Source organism: Meleagris gallopavo, chromosome 21, assembly GCF_905368555.1.
Source record: "Meleagris gallopavo chromosome 21, MGAL_WU_HG_1.1, whole genome shotgun sequence".
NCBI lineage: Eukaryota > Metazoa > Chordata > Aves > Galliformes > Phasianidae > Meleagris > Meleagris gallopavo.
This window is the reverse complement of record NC_139424.1, coordinates 5783955-5802124: the sequence shown is the minus strand read 5'-3', so window position 1 is coordinate 5802124 and position 18170 is coordinate 5783955. Positions and strand designations below refer to the sequence as shown.

Genomic DNA, 18170 nt, shown 5'->3' with positions numbered 1-18170 from the left:
CCACTCTGGCTCGAGGACGTGCCACCAGCACCGTGTCACCCATGTCACCACACCAGTGCCACCACCATCACCCTGTGCCCCTCACCTGCTCTCTCCTGGTGCTCCAGTGGCCCCCACAATAACCCTGGCACCACGCACTGTCGCTGATTACCGATTTAACTGCCTCTATCTGCACCCGTCTGCTGTGGGATGGGGGGCAGGGATTACTTGCGCACCCCTCAGGAACACAGAGCCCCCCCAGGACCACTCTCTGTGCAGGGAACACAAAGGAGCTCCTAATAAATACAAGAAGAGTTTATTGAAAAACAATAAAGTCAGGGAAGGAACACTGGGGTAATAAATAACCAATGTGTGCCGGGGGGGGGCACCAGCTTACAAAATATGGCTCTGGGCAGCGGGGACCCCCAGGTCCCCAACAAGGCTGGTGGTGGGGAGCGAGGAAATGGGGGGCACAGCCCCCTGTACCCCCCCGGGGCACCTGAGAAGGGGCAGCGGGCTCCCACCCCCAGGGACACCACCGCTGCCCCCGAGAGCCCCCAGCCCCGGGGTTCAGCACCACGGACAGCACCGCGTTGTCCCCCGTTATCGGGGGGCTCAGGAAAGGATCTTTTGGGGGATCTCCACCGAGGCCTTGATGAAGATGGCGTTGTCCCGCACGTAGTTACGCTTCTTGATGTCCTCGTGGGAGATGAACTTGGGGTAACCAAAACCCAAGGTGCTCTCATCCAGGGACACCCGCGACGCCCCCGGCTTCTGGAAATTCTTCCAGTTGGGGTCGGGGTGGAAGGTCTCGGTGATGTGTTGGGGTTTGGAGAGCGATGGGTCGCTCTGGTCCAGTAGCGAGAAGGTGACACGGTAGGAGAAGGGCCACTCCAAGAGGTTGTCGTATTCACCCGGCAGCACGCGGATGTACACAGACAGGTGGCTGTTCTCCCCGCTCCCGTTGCCATTGAGGAACGCTGAGACCTGCAGCTTGTAGCCGTACTTATGGGTGTAGAAAGGAGGGCTGAAGAACTCGTAGTTGCTGCGGGTTTTGGCCTCCTGCAGCTTGCGGGCGTAGTCAGAGATCTTCCAGATGAGGGTCCCATCGCTGCTCACCGACAGCTCCTCCACGTCACGCCGCAGCTCCAGGATCTCCTGTCGCTGCCGGCTCACCAGGGCACACACCATGCCCAGGTGTGCCTTGGTGCTCTCCTCCAGGTGCCGACCCATAGCCAGCTTAGGGCACTGTGGGGACAGTGGGACGATGAGCATAGGGACCTCTTGGAACACACAGGAATGGTGGGGTGAGACGCGTGACGATGGCAATGGGGTATTGGAGGGGATGGCAGAGGGATGCCACAGGGATAAGGGATGGCACACAGACACTCGTCTGGACAGCAGCAGTGGAGGGATGCAGGACAGGATGGGGACAGGACAGGATGGAGACACTGATAGGGGGCTGGGGATACTCACCCTGTGCTTGCAGCCTGCCTCCTTGAAGGGACACAGCAGCATGGCAGTGCTGCAGCTCTCCTTCAAATGAGTGGGCACATCCTCCCGGGCGATGTTGGGCGTCCCACACTGGTTGGGGCAGGGCACAGGGTACCGGGGACACTGGTACTGGTGGTTCTGGGGACAGAAGCTGGGTGTTACTGGGGCTGAGAAACAGCGGGGTGCCCCCATCCCCATGGCTCCGTCTCACCTGGATGGTGTCAAAGACAAACTCCTTGGCACAGTAGGTGCAGGGCTGGGTGCGCTTGGGGCACTCGGCCAAGGTGTGCTGGGACAGCAGGCGTCGCATCATGCGTGCCCCACACTTGTTCTCACAGTACACGCTTTCCTGGGGACATGTCCCCTGGTGGCCCTGGGAACAAAGGCAGTGTCGTTACAGCCAGCTCCATCCCCACGGCCAGGCTGTGCCCTGCAGGGTGTCCCCCATCCAGCTTGTCCCCAGCAGCAGGATGTCCCCATCTGTGTCCCCACGGTGCCCTACAGCCCATCCACATCCTCTACAGCCATCTTAACCCCGCACTGCAGCCCCATCCAGCCCACATCCCCACACATCCCCCAAAGCATCTCCATGGTCACACTGTCCCCTAGCGGTGCCCACCTCGAAGGCCTCCCCGGTGAAGTCCCCGGCACAGAACTCGCACTGGACGCGGCGTTTGGGGCAGCCGTGCTGCAGGTGCTGGGGCAGATCGCGGCGGCTCAGCTTGGTGCTGCAGCGGTTGGGGCAGGGGATGACGTTGAAGCCGCAGGTGCCCAGGTGGGCCTGGGGGAGGGGGGTGCACAGGGATGGTCAGGGTCGGGGTAAAGGGTGATGTGGGGAGGGCAGGGTCGGGGTAAGGGGTGACGTGGGGTGCTCCCTGCCCGCTATCCTACCTGCAGGTGTCGGATAAGCCCGCTCCAGCGACAGCCCTCCTCGCTGTGGATGCAGCGGATGGCCAAGCTCAGCACTTGGGCTTCCAGCTCGGGGTCGGGGTAGATCTAGAGGTAGGTGGGGGGGAGTGAGCTGTGGGCACAGTGCCCAGGGCCAGACTCCCCCCAGCCAGCACACCAACAAGCGCCCTTTGTCGGGAGCGGGTTTCCGCTTCCCATTGCCGCAGCACAAAGAGCTGTTGATCCACAGCAGCGCCCGTGCCAGGCACCAGGGCTGGGCCAGACCCACAGTGGGGACAGGGGCACATCCCTGTTGGGCTCACCTTGGCGTAGTCCAGAGGCAGCTGATCCTCAGGGCACTTGAAGACGCCTTCGCTGGAGGAGAAAGAGAGAGGAGTTGGGATGAGGGCTGACACATCCATGGAGCCCCCCCGGTGTGCCAAATCCAGCCCTCAGGGAGCCCTAATCCTGGCGGCGGCCACTCCATCTGTCGGGGCTGGGAAATGCCCCCGCCAGACACCCCCCCCTGGGGGCACGGCACCATCTGGAGCCCCTTCACACGCCCCGGGATGGGGCCGGTGGGGCTGCCCCATGAGCTGGGGGCCAACAGCTGGGCGCCAGATGTGCAGCACGGATGCACGGCCCCATAGGAAGCTGCTCACCAGGAAATGGCCCCGGGGAGGTGGGGTGGAGGGGAACGTGCGTGTAGCAGGATCCCCAGCATGCTGGGAGTACCCCAGCGGGACAGAGACCCCCAATAGGATGAGTGCCACACTTCAAAGTCATCACTGAGACACAGCTGGTGAACACCGTTCCGATGTCACCATGACCCACAGAGGGATGGCCTGGGGTGGAGAACGGGGACAAAGCTGAATGGGTGATCTGGCACAGCTGGCCAGGAGCCACTGTTGTGGCACCTTTGGGCACTGCCCATGGGGACGCACAACCAGGACCCCGGTTCTGATGGCTGGGGACACAAAGTCCACCCCTCCCCCTCACATCAGACCACACCATGTGCCCTTGACACAAATGGGGCTGCCAAGATGCAGCAGTGACCAACCCCACGGTGCCACCCGGAACACAGCACTGGGATGGCAATGCACACAGTGACACCCCTATGGCCGCCCCCTCTCCCCCCACGCCCCACCGCTGGGGACCGAGGAGCGCTGGGGGTCCGACGCAGCCCTGCCGCGTGCCCCGTTGGGGCGGGGGGCCCCACGATCCCAAACGGGCCGGGGGTCGGGGCGCAATCCCCGACGCGGCCGCCCCGTTGCTCACGCTCCACCGGGCAGGGAATGTGCTGAGGCAGCGCCGGGGGCACCGTCCTTCCCTCTGACCTTCACGTCGAGAAGGTCCCCCCCCCTCCCCTCCAACCCCCCCATCCTTCTCCCGGCTGCACAGTGGGGGTCTCCCGCCGTCCGTCCCCGGATCCCCACGGCCGCGGGTGGGAGCGCGGCGCGGCTCAGCCTGGCACCGGCCCCGGGAACGCCCGGTTTCGCAGAAACCACCGTGCCCCCCCCCCGCCCCTCCCCGTGCAAAGGTCGTCGGTGTGGGGCGAGGCTGAACCGGAGGCGGCGGAACGCGGGGAAAGGGCCGCCCCACGCGTGGATCCCCCCCAAACGCAGCCGTAGGGTTCGGGGGTTGTGGGATGGGGGGCCCCACCGCTTCCTTCCTGCGTGGCCCCGGCAGGAAGACGCCGGGCTCGGCCGCCGCCGCCTCCTCCTCCTCCTGCGAGCCCGAAGGAGGCTGTCACGCGTGGGGGGCACCCACGAGTCCCCCCGTCCCTCTCCAACCCTGCAAACCCCGGCAGCACCCAAAGGGTTCCCTACGCGACGTCGGGAAGGGATGGTTTCAGTGTCGGGAGGGGGGGGGGGCTCACCTGAGGAACTCCTGCAGGCAGGTGTCACAGAAGCGGTGTCCGCAGGTGGACACCCGCACGGGTTCCCGCATGGGCTTCCCGCACAGCGGGCACAGCACTCTCCGCCGCGGTCGCTCCAGCAGTTTGTAGTCGTAGCCCGGCATCGCGCACCGCTCCCGGCCCCGCGACGCGCACCGCTCCGCTGCCCGGAGCCGACTCCGCCCCGGGGCGGCGACAACCGCAGCGAAACCGCCCCGAATCCCGCGCGACGGGCGGGGAGAGGACGGGGGTCAGGGGCACCGCGTGGGGCTGCCCTGATGGGGGATAGGAGAGGTTGGATGGGATGGGGGGGACGGGATGGAGGTGAGTGGAGGGGGATGGGATTGTATAGGATTGAGTGGGATAGGATGGGGCAATAGGAGATGGGGTTGTATGGGATGAAGTGGGATGGGGTCGTGTGGCTGTATAGGATGGAGTGGGACGGGATGGGGTTGGTGCAGGATGGAGTGGGATGAGGTGAAATGGAATGGGATGGAGTGGGATAGGATAGAGTGGGATTGGATGAGGTGGTATAGAATAGAGTGGGGTGGGATAGGGGGAGATGAGATGGGGTCGTATAGGATGCAGTGGGATAGGATGAGATGAGAGAGAGCGGCGGCTAGGGCGAGACAGAATGGGGTGAGGTGGGGTGGGATGCAGAATAAAGGGAGATCTCTCCCAGCCCCCTCCTCGCCCTCTCAGAGCTGAGCAGCATATGGGAGCGTTCCCCCCTTTTCCCCAGAGATGAGCAGCACCAGCTGACGGGCTGCCAGCATGTGTTCATCCCTCACCAGCCCCGCACGGGCAGCAGCAGCAGCACGGCCACACGTGCTGGCAGATTTCCATTCACACGTGGAGGAGGAGGAAGAGCTCAGCCTCTCCCCCCTGTCACTCACCCAGCTCACAGTAAAACCCCCATTGGCAGCACAGGACGGCCTTTGTCCCAGCTGGGTTTGCTCAGAGCCCAAGGCAGGACTCAGAACCACGCTCCATACAGGGCTGTGGGGTTCTGCTCCCCCCGCCAGGCTTTATTAGCTCCGTCTCTTTGATGTTTGAAGTTTTTCCTTTTCTAACCTCGCTTCAAGAGCACCTCAGCCTAATTAGCCCGGAGCTGACAAAGCCATCAGAAGGCGCTGGGGGTGCCAGCAGGACGGCACGGAGGTGTCAGACCCTGCAAACAAAGATCCCCTCATTTCCCCCTCTCCCTAATGAACCCTCTCCCCCCACTCACCGTGACAGCCAGGCGTTTGGCTCGCACTCTGCTGTCACTCCACCTCCGGGCAGGGCACTCGGCTTTGTAGAAGCAATATGTTGCCCATCCCCGGTGACAGGTCCGTCCCCAAACCCATCTGGGCATCCCTCCTCCTGGGTTAGCATAAATCAGAGGATGGAAAAGCAACGCTTCCAAAGCTGAGGTGGAAAGGAGTGCTGGGGAAAGCTCGCTCCCTGTTTTGGGACTTTTTCCTGCAGAAGAGCACTGGGGAAAAGACGGATGGACAGAAGTTGCCCTTCTGCAAAGCCTCGTGGGAACGGGGCTGGGAGCAAGAGAGGGGTGCCAGAACCGAATGAAATCAGCTCAGGGATCAGCAGGAGGTTTGGGCTGTTTCCTGCTGACAGCAACGGCCCGAGGTCAGCGGGATGCGTAATCTTATCGGGCATGGGAACAAGCAGCCCATGGATCCTGCCTGCACGCTGCCCTCAACCTTTTCCCGGAGGAAAACGAACAGACCTCTCACTGCTGGGGCAGCGCAACACGGAGCAGGGATTCTCAGCCCAGCACATCGCCGCTCTGCCAGCGCGAAGATCTGACCTCTCCGCGTCGTTTCGTGCAACAAAACGGGGCTAAGAAGGGAGAAGCCCCGATTCCGAGTTTTCACCAGGAGCTGCTGCAGGGAAACAAAGCAGCAGACGTGAGGAATGCAACTGCCCTATTTGCCGGGGCTGCTGCTGCCTGCGGCACACGGACGTGCCTCGGCTTGTCGTTTCAAGAGCTATTGTTGCTCGGGGCCGGGGGCCTCTTTGTTTCCTTTACCCTTTCGCCAGGCTTGGTCACAGCCCGGTATTAAATTATTCAAATCATCTCGCCGGGCTCCGCAGCTGAAGCGAAATCCCCAGGGCCGCAGCCCTCGTGGCAAACCCCCAGCCCGGCACAAAGCTTGCTGGTTCTCCCCCTTCCCCGAGGTGAAAGGTCCCAGTGTCTGAGCCGGTGCCACCTCCAGCCCAAGCACTGCGGTGTGAAGCCGTAAAACAACCCCTTGCTGTCGGCACAGTGGTGGGGACAGGGCGCTCAGCCCTACTTTAGCAGCCCTGGGGCGGTGGCACGTTGATGCCACCGTTGACGAGGCAAAAGGTGGCAGGGATTTTTGTCCCAGCCCCCTGCCAGCCCTGGTGAGGCCGGAGCAGGAGCCTGCTCTTCTCGGGCTGTATTTGCACATGGTGTGGGGAGCCCCAGGAGAGGCTGAACGCAGCACAGCCAAGAGGGATCTGCAGGATCCGGTTGCTGCAGGAGCTGGTGGTGCTCACGGCTCAGCATGGGGAGAAAAGACAAGAGCCCAGAGGGAATTTCACCCAGCCCTGCTGTTATCCTGGTCCCCAGGTCAGTCTAGAAGCTGGGAACACCTTCCTCTCCACTGGCACGTCGCTGTAAGCCAGAGCACAAGGTGAGTGCCAAGGCACTGGCAGAGCCTTTGAACACACGTCAGCTTCCCGGGATAGCAGGGTGTAACCACCTGAAAAGGCAGCTCCACCAGAAACAAAGAGGCAGGGAAAAACCCATTCACCCACCCAGCCAGGAGCCAAGGAGGGAGGTCGTGTCTGCAGCCAGGGCTGCACACGCCTTTCCCGGCTGGACAGGACCTGCTCTCTTCCCAGCCAGAGCCTGGGAGGCAGAAAAAGCAAGAGAGCTGCAGAAATTCATTACCTTCCACATGACAGAGGGATCGGTCGGCACCTACCAGAGCTTGACAAGGTTTCCCTCATTGAAGACAGGAAAGGATCACAAAAATAATTAGAGAGATTCCATCTCAGCCAGCTTATGAAAGCACTGACTTTATACACAACGGATTGGCAACAGCACAAAGATGGATGTGAAAGGCAATGTCAGATCAGAGACAGAAACTCATCAGAAAATGGCCCAGGGCAGATGTAAGTTAAAAAAAAATAATAACAACAATACGGGGAGGGGGGGGAATAAAAGCATGAAAGGAAGCGACCCTTCTGGTGATTAAAAAAAGGTAACTCCTGTCTGTGGTACAGTGATCTGCCCCTTCCAGCCTGCAGAAAGGATCCCTGGTGGAAACTCATCATCTCCCTGTAGAGATCTGGGTTCAAAAACTTCAATTAGAGACAATCTCTCCCTGTGTTTTGCTGCCTCGCACTCGCTCGGCCTGGAGCCAGGCAGCAGCAGGATTTAAGGGGCCTGAGGACAAACATCAGCTGGAGGATGCTCAGCTGGGCTCCTGGGGCTGCAGGAGGCTGTAATTGGAGAGCCCCAGGCAGCACTTGGGGAGCAGCCGTGCTGCACAAGCGAGATGCTGCTCGCCTCGTGCTAGGCCAGCCGTGCAGGGCAGGACCCTTGGAAGAGTGATGAACAGCTCAACAAATGGGCAAAAATGCTTGAAGGGGGGGATGGGAGAGGACTGACTTGTCTAATTAGAAAAGAGGTTTGCTCTTAGTCACCCAGCACAGCGCCTGGGGCTGTAACTCCAGACACTGCTGCGCAAAGGCTGACAGCTCTCTCAGACACCGAGCTGTCAGCCTGGGCTTTGTAACCAGAGAGTTTCCACGGGGAAAAACAACCTCTGTGCTCATCACCGGCGGCAGAGGAGAGCCCTTCTGCACCCAAACGCACTTCCAACAGCAAGACCCACCAAACACAGGCACTTCAGGGCCACAGCAAACCTCACTGACCCACGAGAGCAGCTCTGGTTCTGGGGAACCATCGTTAGGAGCTCCCTGTTGTGCAGCAGAATCTGGGGAGTAGGTCCAGCAGAAGGACAGGCATGGCAGGAGCAGCCTGCAGCTGTATGGCAAGGCTGGATGCCGTCCCTCTCACTGGGATGGTGCCTCTTCCCCGGCAGCTGAAACACAAAAGGCAAGAACAGATGAGCAATGCAATCTCTGTCCTGTTGCCCCTGTGGTAGCATTAAAAAAAAGCCAAACACCACAGAGCACAAGCAGAAGGAATTAAAATATCTTGGGGTTTGCACCATCTTTCTCCTCTCCAGCTTCTCCCAGCTATTCCAGGCCTGTGTTTGCAGTGGGGTTGAGAAAAAGGTGCAGCAGTGGCCCCATGACAAAGTGGGCACCAGTCCAAGCCACTCACAAACAGTGCTGGCTGCACGGGAGGAAAGCGCTCTGCAGCCCCAAAGGTGGAGTGCAGCTCCCAGTGCCAGCACTCCCTCCCAGCTCCTGGTTGGTGCTAAAAGTGGCAGTAATACCAAATGTGTCACAGCTACCATCTTATGCTCTCTCTGAAGAGGTTTCCAGGCAGACTGAGCTGCATGGAAGCCCAAAATGAGAACTTGGAGCCTTGCTTCTGCAGGGCTGCAGATGGGAGCTCACAGCCCAGCTGCAGAGCCACTCCAGCAGCAGGATTGCAGCTTGCAGCCTTCCTGCAAGAACAAAACACTTTTATTCCCACAACAAACAGCCTGCCCCAAGAGTCTGCCTTTCCCTGTCCCCTCCATGGCAGCACACATCACGTGAGAGCTCAGCAGGGCCGACTGCGCTGTGCTGGGGCAGTCAGCTGGGCCTCCTCCCCTGCAGGGCGTAATTAACCTCCTTGAAGTGGGCTGGGGCTGGAATCCCACAGCCCAGTGCAGAGGCCATAATCAGACCAACAGAGGAGGAAGAAAGGCCCCCCTCCAGCAGTCTGGGCCAGGCTCCCATCTCACACCCAGGCAACGGAAGGGCAGGTCACGCCATGGGCACGTTTTAACCACGCAAGGATGCTACTTTTGGCCTGAGCAGAGAGGAACCACAAAACCATGGCTATCTTTTCCAAACCACAACGGAGAGCTAGCAGCCAAAATGACGCCTCAAATCTCAGCTTCTATTTCAGCAGCAGCAATTAGAGAGCTGCTCTTTTTGGCTACTCGCTGGACACTCACAGCATCTCGGCTCCCCACCAGCTGCAGTCTGGCCAGCCCCCCTGTCTGGTAGTGTGTGAGTCTGCCTCTCTGCTCCCCCAGTGCAGTGGAAGAGGCAGTGTCACAGCCCTGTATTGCACAAGGGGAATGTTGATGTGCTTCAAGTTATTTCTGCTCATCTACAGCTCTAGATGGACTAGAATAACACATAGCTTATGTGCCAAGGTTACTCGGTACAGCATCACAAGGCATCATGTCTGGCTGGGACCTTACAGCAGGAATCTCAGTAGCAAAGCTCCTACTCACGCTTTACAGCCAGCAGTGTGTTCCCATGGCAGCAGGCTACAGAGGTCACCACGTATGGATGTGTCTCCTCCAGCTGCACAGGCCTTGGCGTTCCTGTTTCCTCATCTTTCCTGCCCAAGCGTCCCCTGGCTCCTTTCCCCCAGGTGCATACCTCACCATCTGCAGAGGGACAGAGCTTGTTGCACACACAACTCCCACAGTCCTCAGCAGGACGTGGGAGTTTCAGCCTCACCTGCTCCAATAGCCACAGTGAAGGCATCCCCACAAGCTACCACAGTGACCTTCATGGCCCGGAGCCCCACAACCAGGTGGGGCACACGACTGTTGCGGCAGGAGTTGGTGCCCAGCTGCCCGTGTTGGTTGCTCCCAAAGGTGTAACACTGGCCAGAAGCTGATGGGAGATGAGAGAAACAACTGTATGTCACCCAAGGATGCACAGAAACCCCTTTGCTCTCTATCATGCTCAGCATCCTGCTCCATAGTGCTTCAAAACTGGGAGCAGGGTGTACTGAGCCTCTCTTAGCCCTTTACCTATAGCAAAGGGAAGCAGGAGGAGGAGGGAGAAAATGCAGTCCCTTCTCAGGGATCTGGGCACACACCTGTGACTGCAGCTGAGTGTGCTGTACCGATATCAGCACACACAACTGGCTCTTGGTTCAAGGGGGCTGACTGGGCACACATGAACACGGTGGCCTCTTCTACCTGGTCGTCTGGGGAAGGTTCCTCTGCTGAGCTGATCCGATCTAGGCCCAGCTTGTTGCACCTGCAAAGAAAAAAGCATGGTTCAGAACTGGCTGAATCCAGCATCAAATCCTGCCCTAGCATAACGACACCCCCAGCGTTGAGCAGGATCTCATGGAAATGCCTACTAGAAACTCTTGCTCCTGCTTCAATGACAGACACAGGAGGGGCCAGGGGAAGCTGCAGGCAGGCTCTGAGCTCTCACAGATCCTCATTTCCCCTACCTGTTGCTCCCACAAGCAAGAATCTGGTTCTTCACTGTGAGGACCATGGAGGAATCGATGCCGCAGATGACCCTCTGTGCCTCATGCTCTGGTGGGACTGCTACCTGCTGGGGGGAGTTATGGCACTCCAGGGTACCCAGCCCAAGCCGACCTGGCAGGAGAAACACGAAGCTGTCTCCAAGAACTCATTCTGGGACCTGCCACCACAAAAGGCAGCAAAACCCAAAGCGCAGGGACCTGATCTGCGGTGAAGTGACAGCAACTTGCCCACACCCACCGAGCCTGGCACCTCTGGAGAGAGCTGCAGACAAGTAAGGCCAGCAAGAGGCATGGAAACAGGTAATGGAAAGCATTAGCCCTGTTCTGCTAAGCAGACGTCTCTTACCATTATCCCCTCTGCCCCAGGCAAACACCTCCCGTTCATTGGAAACTGCCAGGACGTGAGATGCACCACAGGCCACCTGCACCATCTCGTAGCCCAGCAGGGCCTCCACAATCTTGGGCTGGCAGGGGAAGAGCAGCAGCCGTTAGCCGAGACCTCCCAGCCAGCCCGCCTGCTCCCATCCCTCCCTCCCTGCCCCCCCAGCACAGCACAGCACTGGCAGCATCCCAGTTTTCATCCAACACAAACACCAGAGAATTTTTTGTTCTGAACAGTCTTCAAAGGGTTTTTTTTTTTTTTCTTTTTTTTTTTAAAGAGTCTACGTGCACGCAGCACAAAAGATAATGCAAACATCTCTAGGGTGGAAGAAAGCAGCCAGCACGATGGTTTGGAGAGCTGAAGGGTTGGGATTTGCCCCCCTGCCCATTGGGGGAGTGCCAGGGGCGGTTAACGCACGCTCTGAGCAGGCAGGGGCTTGGTGCAGGATGCATTTGGCTCCTCTCATGCAGAGGAGCTGTGAGCCACCAGCTACATATTCGTTAGGGTGTGGAGAGACCAGGATCTCCACATTGCGCCCAGCCCCTGCTGTGACCTGCTGTTACATCTGACACCTCGCCACGTCCAGCCTCAATCTCATTATCTTGTGCAAGTGAAAAGCGCCGTTTGCTGGGATTTGGCTGCAACTCCCAGTTGGTGTCCCTCAGCAATAAACACTGAGCTGCTCTGGACAGAGCAGGCACAAATGAGCCAGCTGACCACAGAAACAAATGGCACCAGTCCCTGGGCTCGGCTGGCAGCCATTGGCTGCTGTCACATCCGAGGGCAGGAGAGGAAGAAGCTGGAAAGGAGCAACGGGCTCTCAGCCCCACTGCTCCAAGCCAATCGGAAGCACACAGCTCTTTGTTAAATACTGGCTCTTTTGAAAAATAACTTTTCTCAGTGAACCCCGGCAGCTGCAGGCCAAGAGTGAAGCAGGCAGGTGTGTGATTGGAGGCAGGCTCCAAGCTGGGAGCCTGCCAACAGCAACCACAAGGCAGCTCTTGACTTCCCCCACACTCAAAGGGATCATTGTGTAGGGGGGGGAGAGAGAAAGAGAGAGGCAGGTTGGGCCTTTTAAAACCCGCAGTGATAGGAAGAGAAGGGGGAGGGGGGTCAGATGCCAGAGCACGCCTGGGATGCACACCCCTGGAGCTGGGATGAGCTGCCTCATGTGGCTGCTTAAGCACAATCCATCCTCTGACTCTGGGGAGCAGCATGCCCAGCACCCTCACAACAAACCTGGCTTACATCCGTGAAGTTTCCGTGCCCTAAACAGCCGTTACTGCCACTGCCAAAAGTCATGATTATCCCCCTGTCTGGAAAGGCAAGAAAGAAGTCGTGTTACTGGCACACATGACGCCCCACGAGGCACACGCAGCCCGCAGGCTGGCCATGGATCTCAGGACAGGCTCTGCCTGGACCCACTGTGACTCATAACTTGCTGGGGGGCCCCCCCACGGCCTTCAACAAACTTCCAGAGAGCAGCAGCCTCAACCACCACAACGCCTCACCAAACAAACATCAGATGATAATAGGAAAGCGCTGTGATAGCATCATGGCAGCTGTGTACGCAGGAGCTGCAAACTCCACAGTCTGTCAAGGTGCTAAATACATAGGGTGCTCAGCAAGCAGCCATCCAGCAGAGCAGTGGCAGGAAATGCCATGCAGAGGAAGGACAAACACACACCTATGAAGTCTGCCATCTGCATATCTGTCATTTACTGCCCCGACCTCCAGCAGAAGGGCAGACAGGGCTCCTAAAGGACCACTGGAAGGGCTTTGCTCCCCAAGCACAGCCTTGGGCTTGTGTACATACTCTGCTCCCAGCCAGCTTCTGGCCCACTCTCCAAGGGCTTCAGACCCTGCCTTCTTGCAGCAGAGGACAACCAGCCCTGCAGGAGCTCATAGGCGCCCATTTATGCTGCCTTGTTGCTGCAGTGCCAGTCACCATTAATCACTGCTCATGTCACACTCACAGAGTATGTGACTGAGAAACGCTGATCCTCCCAAACATTCCTTGCACTGCAGGCCCCACTGTGCAAGCCAGTTCTGGCTTGCACAGAACTGCTAGCAGGACAAGAAACAGAAGGTGTCTGTCTATGCCTTGCCCATACCAGACTGACCTTTGTGACCCAGCTGACCAGCATGGCATCATGCCTGCAAGCCAAAGAGGTCTTCATCCCAGCCCAGTGCATCTCTTGGGTTCCTCTCTGAATAGGTATCCCAGGCTGTCACAACTTCTCTAAGTGAAAGCCCAAGGCAACAGCTCACCTGTGAGGCAGGCAGTGAAGAGATCCCCACAGGACACATGTTTGATGGTCACACCAGATTGGCCCTCCAGAAAGCGGGACACAAACTGAGGCTGCAGCTGCTCAGTGGCTCCTGGCAGAGAAGGGCCTCCTGCAGTGCCCATCGGGGGAGCCTGGAGGAGAGAAACCTACCAGCTCCTGTGCCTCAGTGCAGCAAGGGCTGTGTGCGAGAACTAAGATAAACACCTTCCAACAGCTGCCTGTGCCATGTTCCCCATCACTCACCTCCCACATGATGAGCCTCCCTGATTTGGTGACCCCAGCCTTCTGTGTCCTGCCAGCAGACACCTGCACCACTTCGGTGTTCAGCATGGGCAGACGGAGCGGGGTGGTGATCCCACTGCCCCACGTGTAGATGGACGACAGGGGAGGGGGGATGCCTGTCCTGGCCGAGCCACCTCGAACACCTGTGGGTCAAACAGAAATCAGAGTGGATTCCTAACTTTCCTCCCACAGAAAGATAAAGCCACCATCCAGCTGGGTGCCAGCACAGCTGCTGGGCTGCCAGCAGGGCCAGGCCAACTCAGAGCACCAGTCCAAGGCTGGCACAGGACTGCTGGGGAGCTCAGTGCCAGGGCTGAAGGAACAGCCCCTTGTATTTTATCCCAGAACTGAGGGGAGCAGCATTACAACAACTCTAGCTAATTGTTAACCAATGCCAGCTGCACTGCCCTGCTCAGAGAGGTTCTCCCTTAGCACCCTCCTCAGCTCGTTCCCAGCCTTTACAGTAGAAACTGCAGAAACTTGATTCAAAGGGTCAAAACCTCAAAGAGGCAGCTGGAGAAAGACTGCTGCTTGGTCCCCAGATCTGAGGTCCCTGTGGGCTCCTCCAGTGCTCGTGGAAGGCAATATTTCTCAACTTCTCTCCAAACACCTCTCCAACTCCCTGACACCCAAGGGAGAGGGTCCTTCCAGATGGGAGTTGTGTTGAAGGCCCTGTGCCAGCACTCACCCCTGGGCCTGGCACTGCTCGCTCGTCCCCCCGTCCGGCTGTGTGTCACTGATTGCACTGGAGCCAAGGGCTTTTCAGGCCTGCCAAAACAAAATCCAGTCCTTACTGTCAGCTCAGCCCGGAGGTCCTGCAGAGCCCTGTATCGCAGAACCAGGCAGAGCTACAACATAAGCCACAGCTGACCAACTCACAGAACTGCCTTTGGCAGGTGTTTTAAACCACCTGAGAAAGGGAAGTTGGTGTCAATTTCCTTCCCCCTGAGCTCACTACTCTCCATTTGCAGTTACTGCTGCCCACACCTGCTGCAGCCACAAGCCACAGGGCCAGGCTCGGCTTGCAGCAGCTGCACATTCAGTAACCCAGCATAGGGTCAGCACTCTATTTGGAATTTACAACATAGACAGTGAGCTGGTCTGACGTGTTGTGAGCCATGGCAGTCCCTCCCAAGGGAGACAAGTGTGGCAGTATCACTTGCCTTCTCATTTTAACACTTCCTACATCAGTGTAGAGGTTCAGAAGAGGGCGAATGCAGATGGACTGGGCCATAATCTCATTCAGTTGAGGCCGCTTGGAAGGATCCAGGTTCAGCATACTAAGGATGAGCTGGCGCAGGTCAGGGCTGTATCTATCTGATATTGGGGCAAATGTCCCACTCATGATCTTCAATACTAAGGCAGGAAGATTCTGAACAGAAAACAAAAGAGAGATATACAGTCGCTGGGAAATCAGAAACAAGACCAAGGGGCAAGATGTCTTCAGTGCTGCCCTCTGCCTTCACACCTTCAGGCTCAGAGAGAAGCGTGATCCAAGCACGTATTTTCACCTCTGAAAGAGACTATATTCTCTGCACTACATGTAAACTCTGTCTTGTCTTACCGCAGCTTCAAAAGCCCTCTTGAGGCTGGTAAGTTCATAGAGCACGCAGCCCAAAGCCCAGATGTCACTCTTCTGGTTATAAGGCTTCCCTTCACAGAGCTCTGGGGAGATGTAGCATGGAGTTCCCACAACCTAGATGAGATAGATAAATCTACCATGAAGCCATGAAAGGTAAGAAGGAAGAAAGAGAAAGGCTCAGTTTACAGCCTGGAGCACTACCAACCAAAACTTAGGGGAGCTGTGTGTTTGTTTGGCTGACAGTCTCAATAAAACCATGATGATTTGCTTTTCTGGAGGCCTCAGTAACAAAGCAGCACCGTGTTACACAGATGTAGCCTAGTGTGAGTATGCCACCTCCAACCTTGCTGCCCACAGCAGCTTTCCAGAGACTTTCATGGAGCCAAGACCAGTGTTTCCAGCCTGCTGCCATGGTGGTAAGTAGCTCCCCTGCAAAGCTGGGCCACCCACCGTGTAGGCTTTACTCTTGCTGCTCAAGATTTTGGAAATGCCAAAGTCTCCAATCTTGACAATCATGCGATGCTTGTCCAAAAGGATGTTCTGAGTCTTCAGGTCACGGTGCAGGATCTGCTTGGTATGCACGTGGTGAAGAGCCAGGAGGATCTGCACGAAGAAGTGTAGGATGGTGTCCTCATCCAACAAGGAGTTACAGCGTTTATGAATAAACTCTGCCAGTGTGCCCCCTGCAAGGAACAACAAAGGCATATAAGCAAGGGTGGCTGCACAGGGCAGCACAATCTCAGCCTAAAAATAAAGGGATTTAGCTGCAGCATCTTAACAAGACAAGTGCATGAGAAAGAGCATATCGTGGTGGGACAAAGCATGTCCTCCAGTGCTCCTGAGACTATGCAGAGAACAATGGCAGCACAGTTGGTGGGATGAAGACACAGTGAGAGAGAAGTTGCTGTTGACATATTGTCAAAGGCAACAGGAAAAAGGCACACTAAAATTACAGCTCCTGGAGCCCTGAGCCCTGTCAGGACACAAACCTTGATGGCAGAACAAGATAAGCCTGTTCTGCAGAAGAGAATTCTTGCAGTCCGAGAGGCCACGTGGCACTGAGAGGCCCCTGTCAAGAAGGGTAGGTCTAAATGCAGGTCTTGTGTGAAACTTTTAACAAACCCTCATGCAAATGTTGAGTTAATCTTAAACTCCATAGCAAATCTCATCAGAAATTGCACCTTCCCACGCAGAGCTGTGGGACTGACAGCATGGCCAAGAGCTGACAAACAAGTGAAACCTAAACCAAGGGTGGATGATAGCAGGTGTGTCAGAAATCTTTTCATTTCTGTTAGGAGTAGGCACAAGACATAAAACCACAGAATGGCTGAGATTGGTGGGGCCCTCTGGAGATCATCAAGTCCATCCTCCTGCTCAAGCAGGGCCACCTAGAAACAACTATCCAGATGTCTTTGAGTATCTCCAGGGAAAGAGACTCCATCACCTCTCTGGGTTACCTGCACCAGTGCTCAGCCACTTGGTTCATGGCCAACTTGGTGCCCACCAGGACCCACGGAAGCTTTTCTGCAAAAAAAATATAATGGCCACATCTGCTCAAGAAAGCCTTATTTTGAATCTCTGAGGACCCAGAGCACAACATGGAGCCAAAGCAGCCTGATCCATGGAGAGTTGAATGCCCGGCATCCCCCGGACCTGCTGAGGAGCCACTGCCAGGCGTGAGGGGTGCACGGGGCCCACCTGGAGCATACTCCATAGCAATCATGAGAGCCTTGTCCTCCAGGAAGTTCTCATAGTACTCGATGACGTTGGGGTGGCTGAGCAGCTTGAGGACCTGGCACTCGTTCTGCGCCGCCAGCCGCTCATCCTTGCTCATCTGCTCCACAGGGATCTGCTTCAGGATGACCAGCTTCTGGTCGGCCTTGCGCAGACACAGGTGCACGATGCTGTAGGGACAAGGCCTCAGCAGGGAGGGACGGGGCCTGGCCACCACCCCTAGGTGACGCATAGCCCCCCGTCTCTCCATGTCACTACGGTAACAGTGCCTGTTACCACCCCAGAGTAAGGTATGATGCACCCCCCTCCCATCACCACGGCAACAGCCGAGGCCAGGCCCCCACCCCAGGGTGCCACACAGCGGCTGACCCTCGCGTTGCCATGGCAACAAGGCCCAGGCACCCCGTCGCCATGGTAACAGGGCCTGCGCCTCTCAGTCCGGGGTGCCACCGGTCCGGCGCTGCTTCCCCCTCCCACCCCCCAGAGTAGCAAGGCCCCCCCATCCGTCAGGCCCGGTGCTCTCGGGGGCTGCCCTCACCCGAAAGCCCCTCTCCCCACCACCCGGATCCGCTCATATTTCTCCATCGCTCCCCCTTCTAGGCCCAGGCTCCTCCCGTCTCCATGGAGACACTTCCGGGTTTCGCTACGGCGGCCGCGAGCGGACAAAAGACTTCATTCCGCGTCCGCCTTCTTCCCCCTAATGTTTTGCAGGATCTGCGGGGGCCGCGCCCCCCTTCAGCCCCATCTTAAAGGCGAGGGGAGTTAATCTGTAACCCGCAGCCCTGCGGCGAACGCAGCGAGCGAGCTGCGGGGGCCACGGCCAATGCGGAGTTGGGAGCGGGGTACCAGGGCTGTGTGCGGACAGCAGGGGGGTGCCCACCCCGGGGCTCTCGGTTCAGCGCTTTGGCTGTGAGCAGGAGCGAGGCCCAAGCCCTGGCTCCGTTCCCAGCTTCTCCCCACATTCTTGGGATGACTGGGGACAATGGGAGGCGGGCGTTGCCCTGGGGGGCCTCCCCGAGGCCGAGACCCCGCGCGGGGTCAGCCACGAACGGGAGGGGGTGGGCGGAGCGCCCTCAGCTCTGTACCCGCAGCGAAGCACGGCCGTGCAGCCCCGAGAGTGGGGCAGCTATAGGGCCGCGCACGGGGGACGGCGACAGCACTGCCACCCCCGGGCCGTGCCACGGGGCCATGCTGCCACCTAGCGACACCGAGCTCTGCTTGTGGGGGGCAACCAGGGCGTG

At 58.1% G+C, this 18170-nt stretch overlaps 2 protein-coding genes across 3 annotated transcripts; both read right to left on the bottom strand.

Moving 5' to 3' along the window:
• Positions 1–279: 279 nt before the first annotated feature.
• TRAF4 (TNF receptor associated factor 4) lies at positions 280–7149 on the bottom strand. The gene is made up of 7 exons (XM_085240735.1): positions 4241–7149; positions 2685–2736; positions 2365–2469; positions 2093–2254; positions 1685–1846; positions 1456–1611; positions 280–1227 (listed from the first exon to the last, which is right to left on the bottom strand). Exons 1-7 carry the CDS (start codon positions 4381–4383, stop codon positions 595–597), a joined length of 1413 nt encoding a protein of 470 aa, XP_085096861.1. The 5' UTR covers positions 4384–7149; the 3' UTR covers positions 280–594.
• A 141-nt stretch (positions 7150–7290) lies between these two features.
• NEK8 (NIMA related kinase 8) lies at positions 7291–17595 on the bottom strand. 2 transcript variants are annotated; one of them, XM_010722129.4, is made up of 15 exons: positions 17468–17595; positions 16894–17099; positions 15646–15878; positions 15178–15309; positions 14777–14985; positions 14302–14381; positions 13575–13756; positions 13312–13462; positions 12280–12356; positions 11005–11122; positions 10620–10770; positions 10254–10417; positions 9887–10045; positions 9655–9813; positions 7291–8337 (listed from the first exon to the last, which is right to left on the bottom strand). In XM_010722129.4, the coding sequence occupies exons 1-15, from the start codon at positions 17512–17514 to the stop codon at positions 8309–8311; spliced, it is 2097 nt and encodes a 698-aa protein (XP_010720431.1). In that variant the 5' UTR covers positions 17515–17595; the 3' UTR covers positions 7291–8308. The 2 variants fall into 2 exon arrangements, with proteins under 2 accessions (XP_010720431.1, XP_019477607.1); XM_019622062.3 differs by lacking the exon at positions 17468–17595 and having other exon boundaries at positions 16894–17399.
• Positions 17596–18170: the final 575 nt, after the last annotated feature.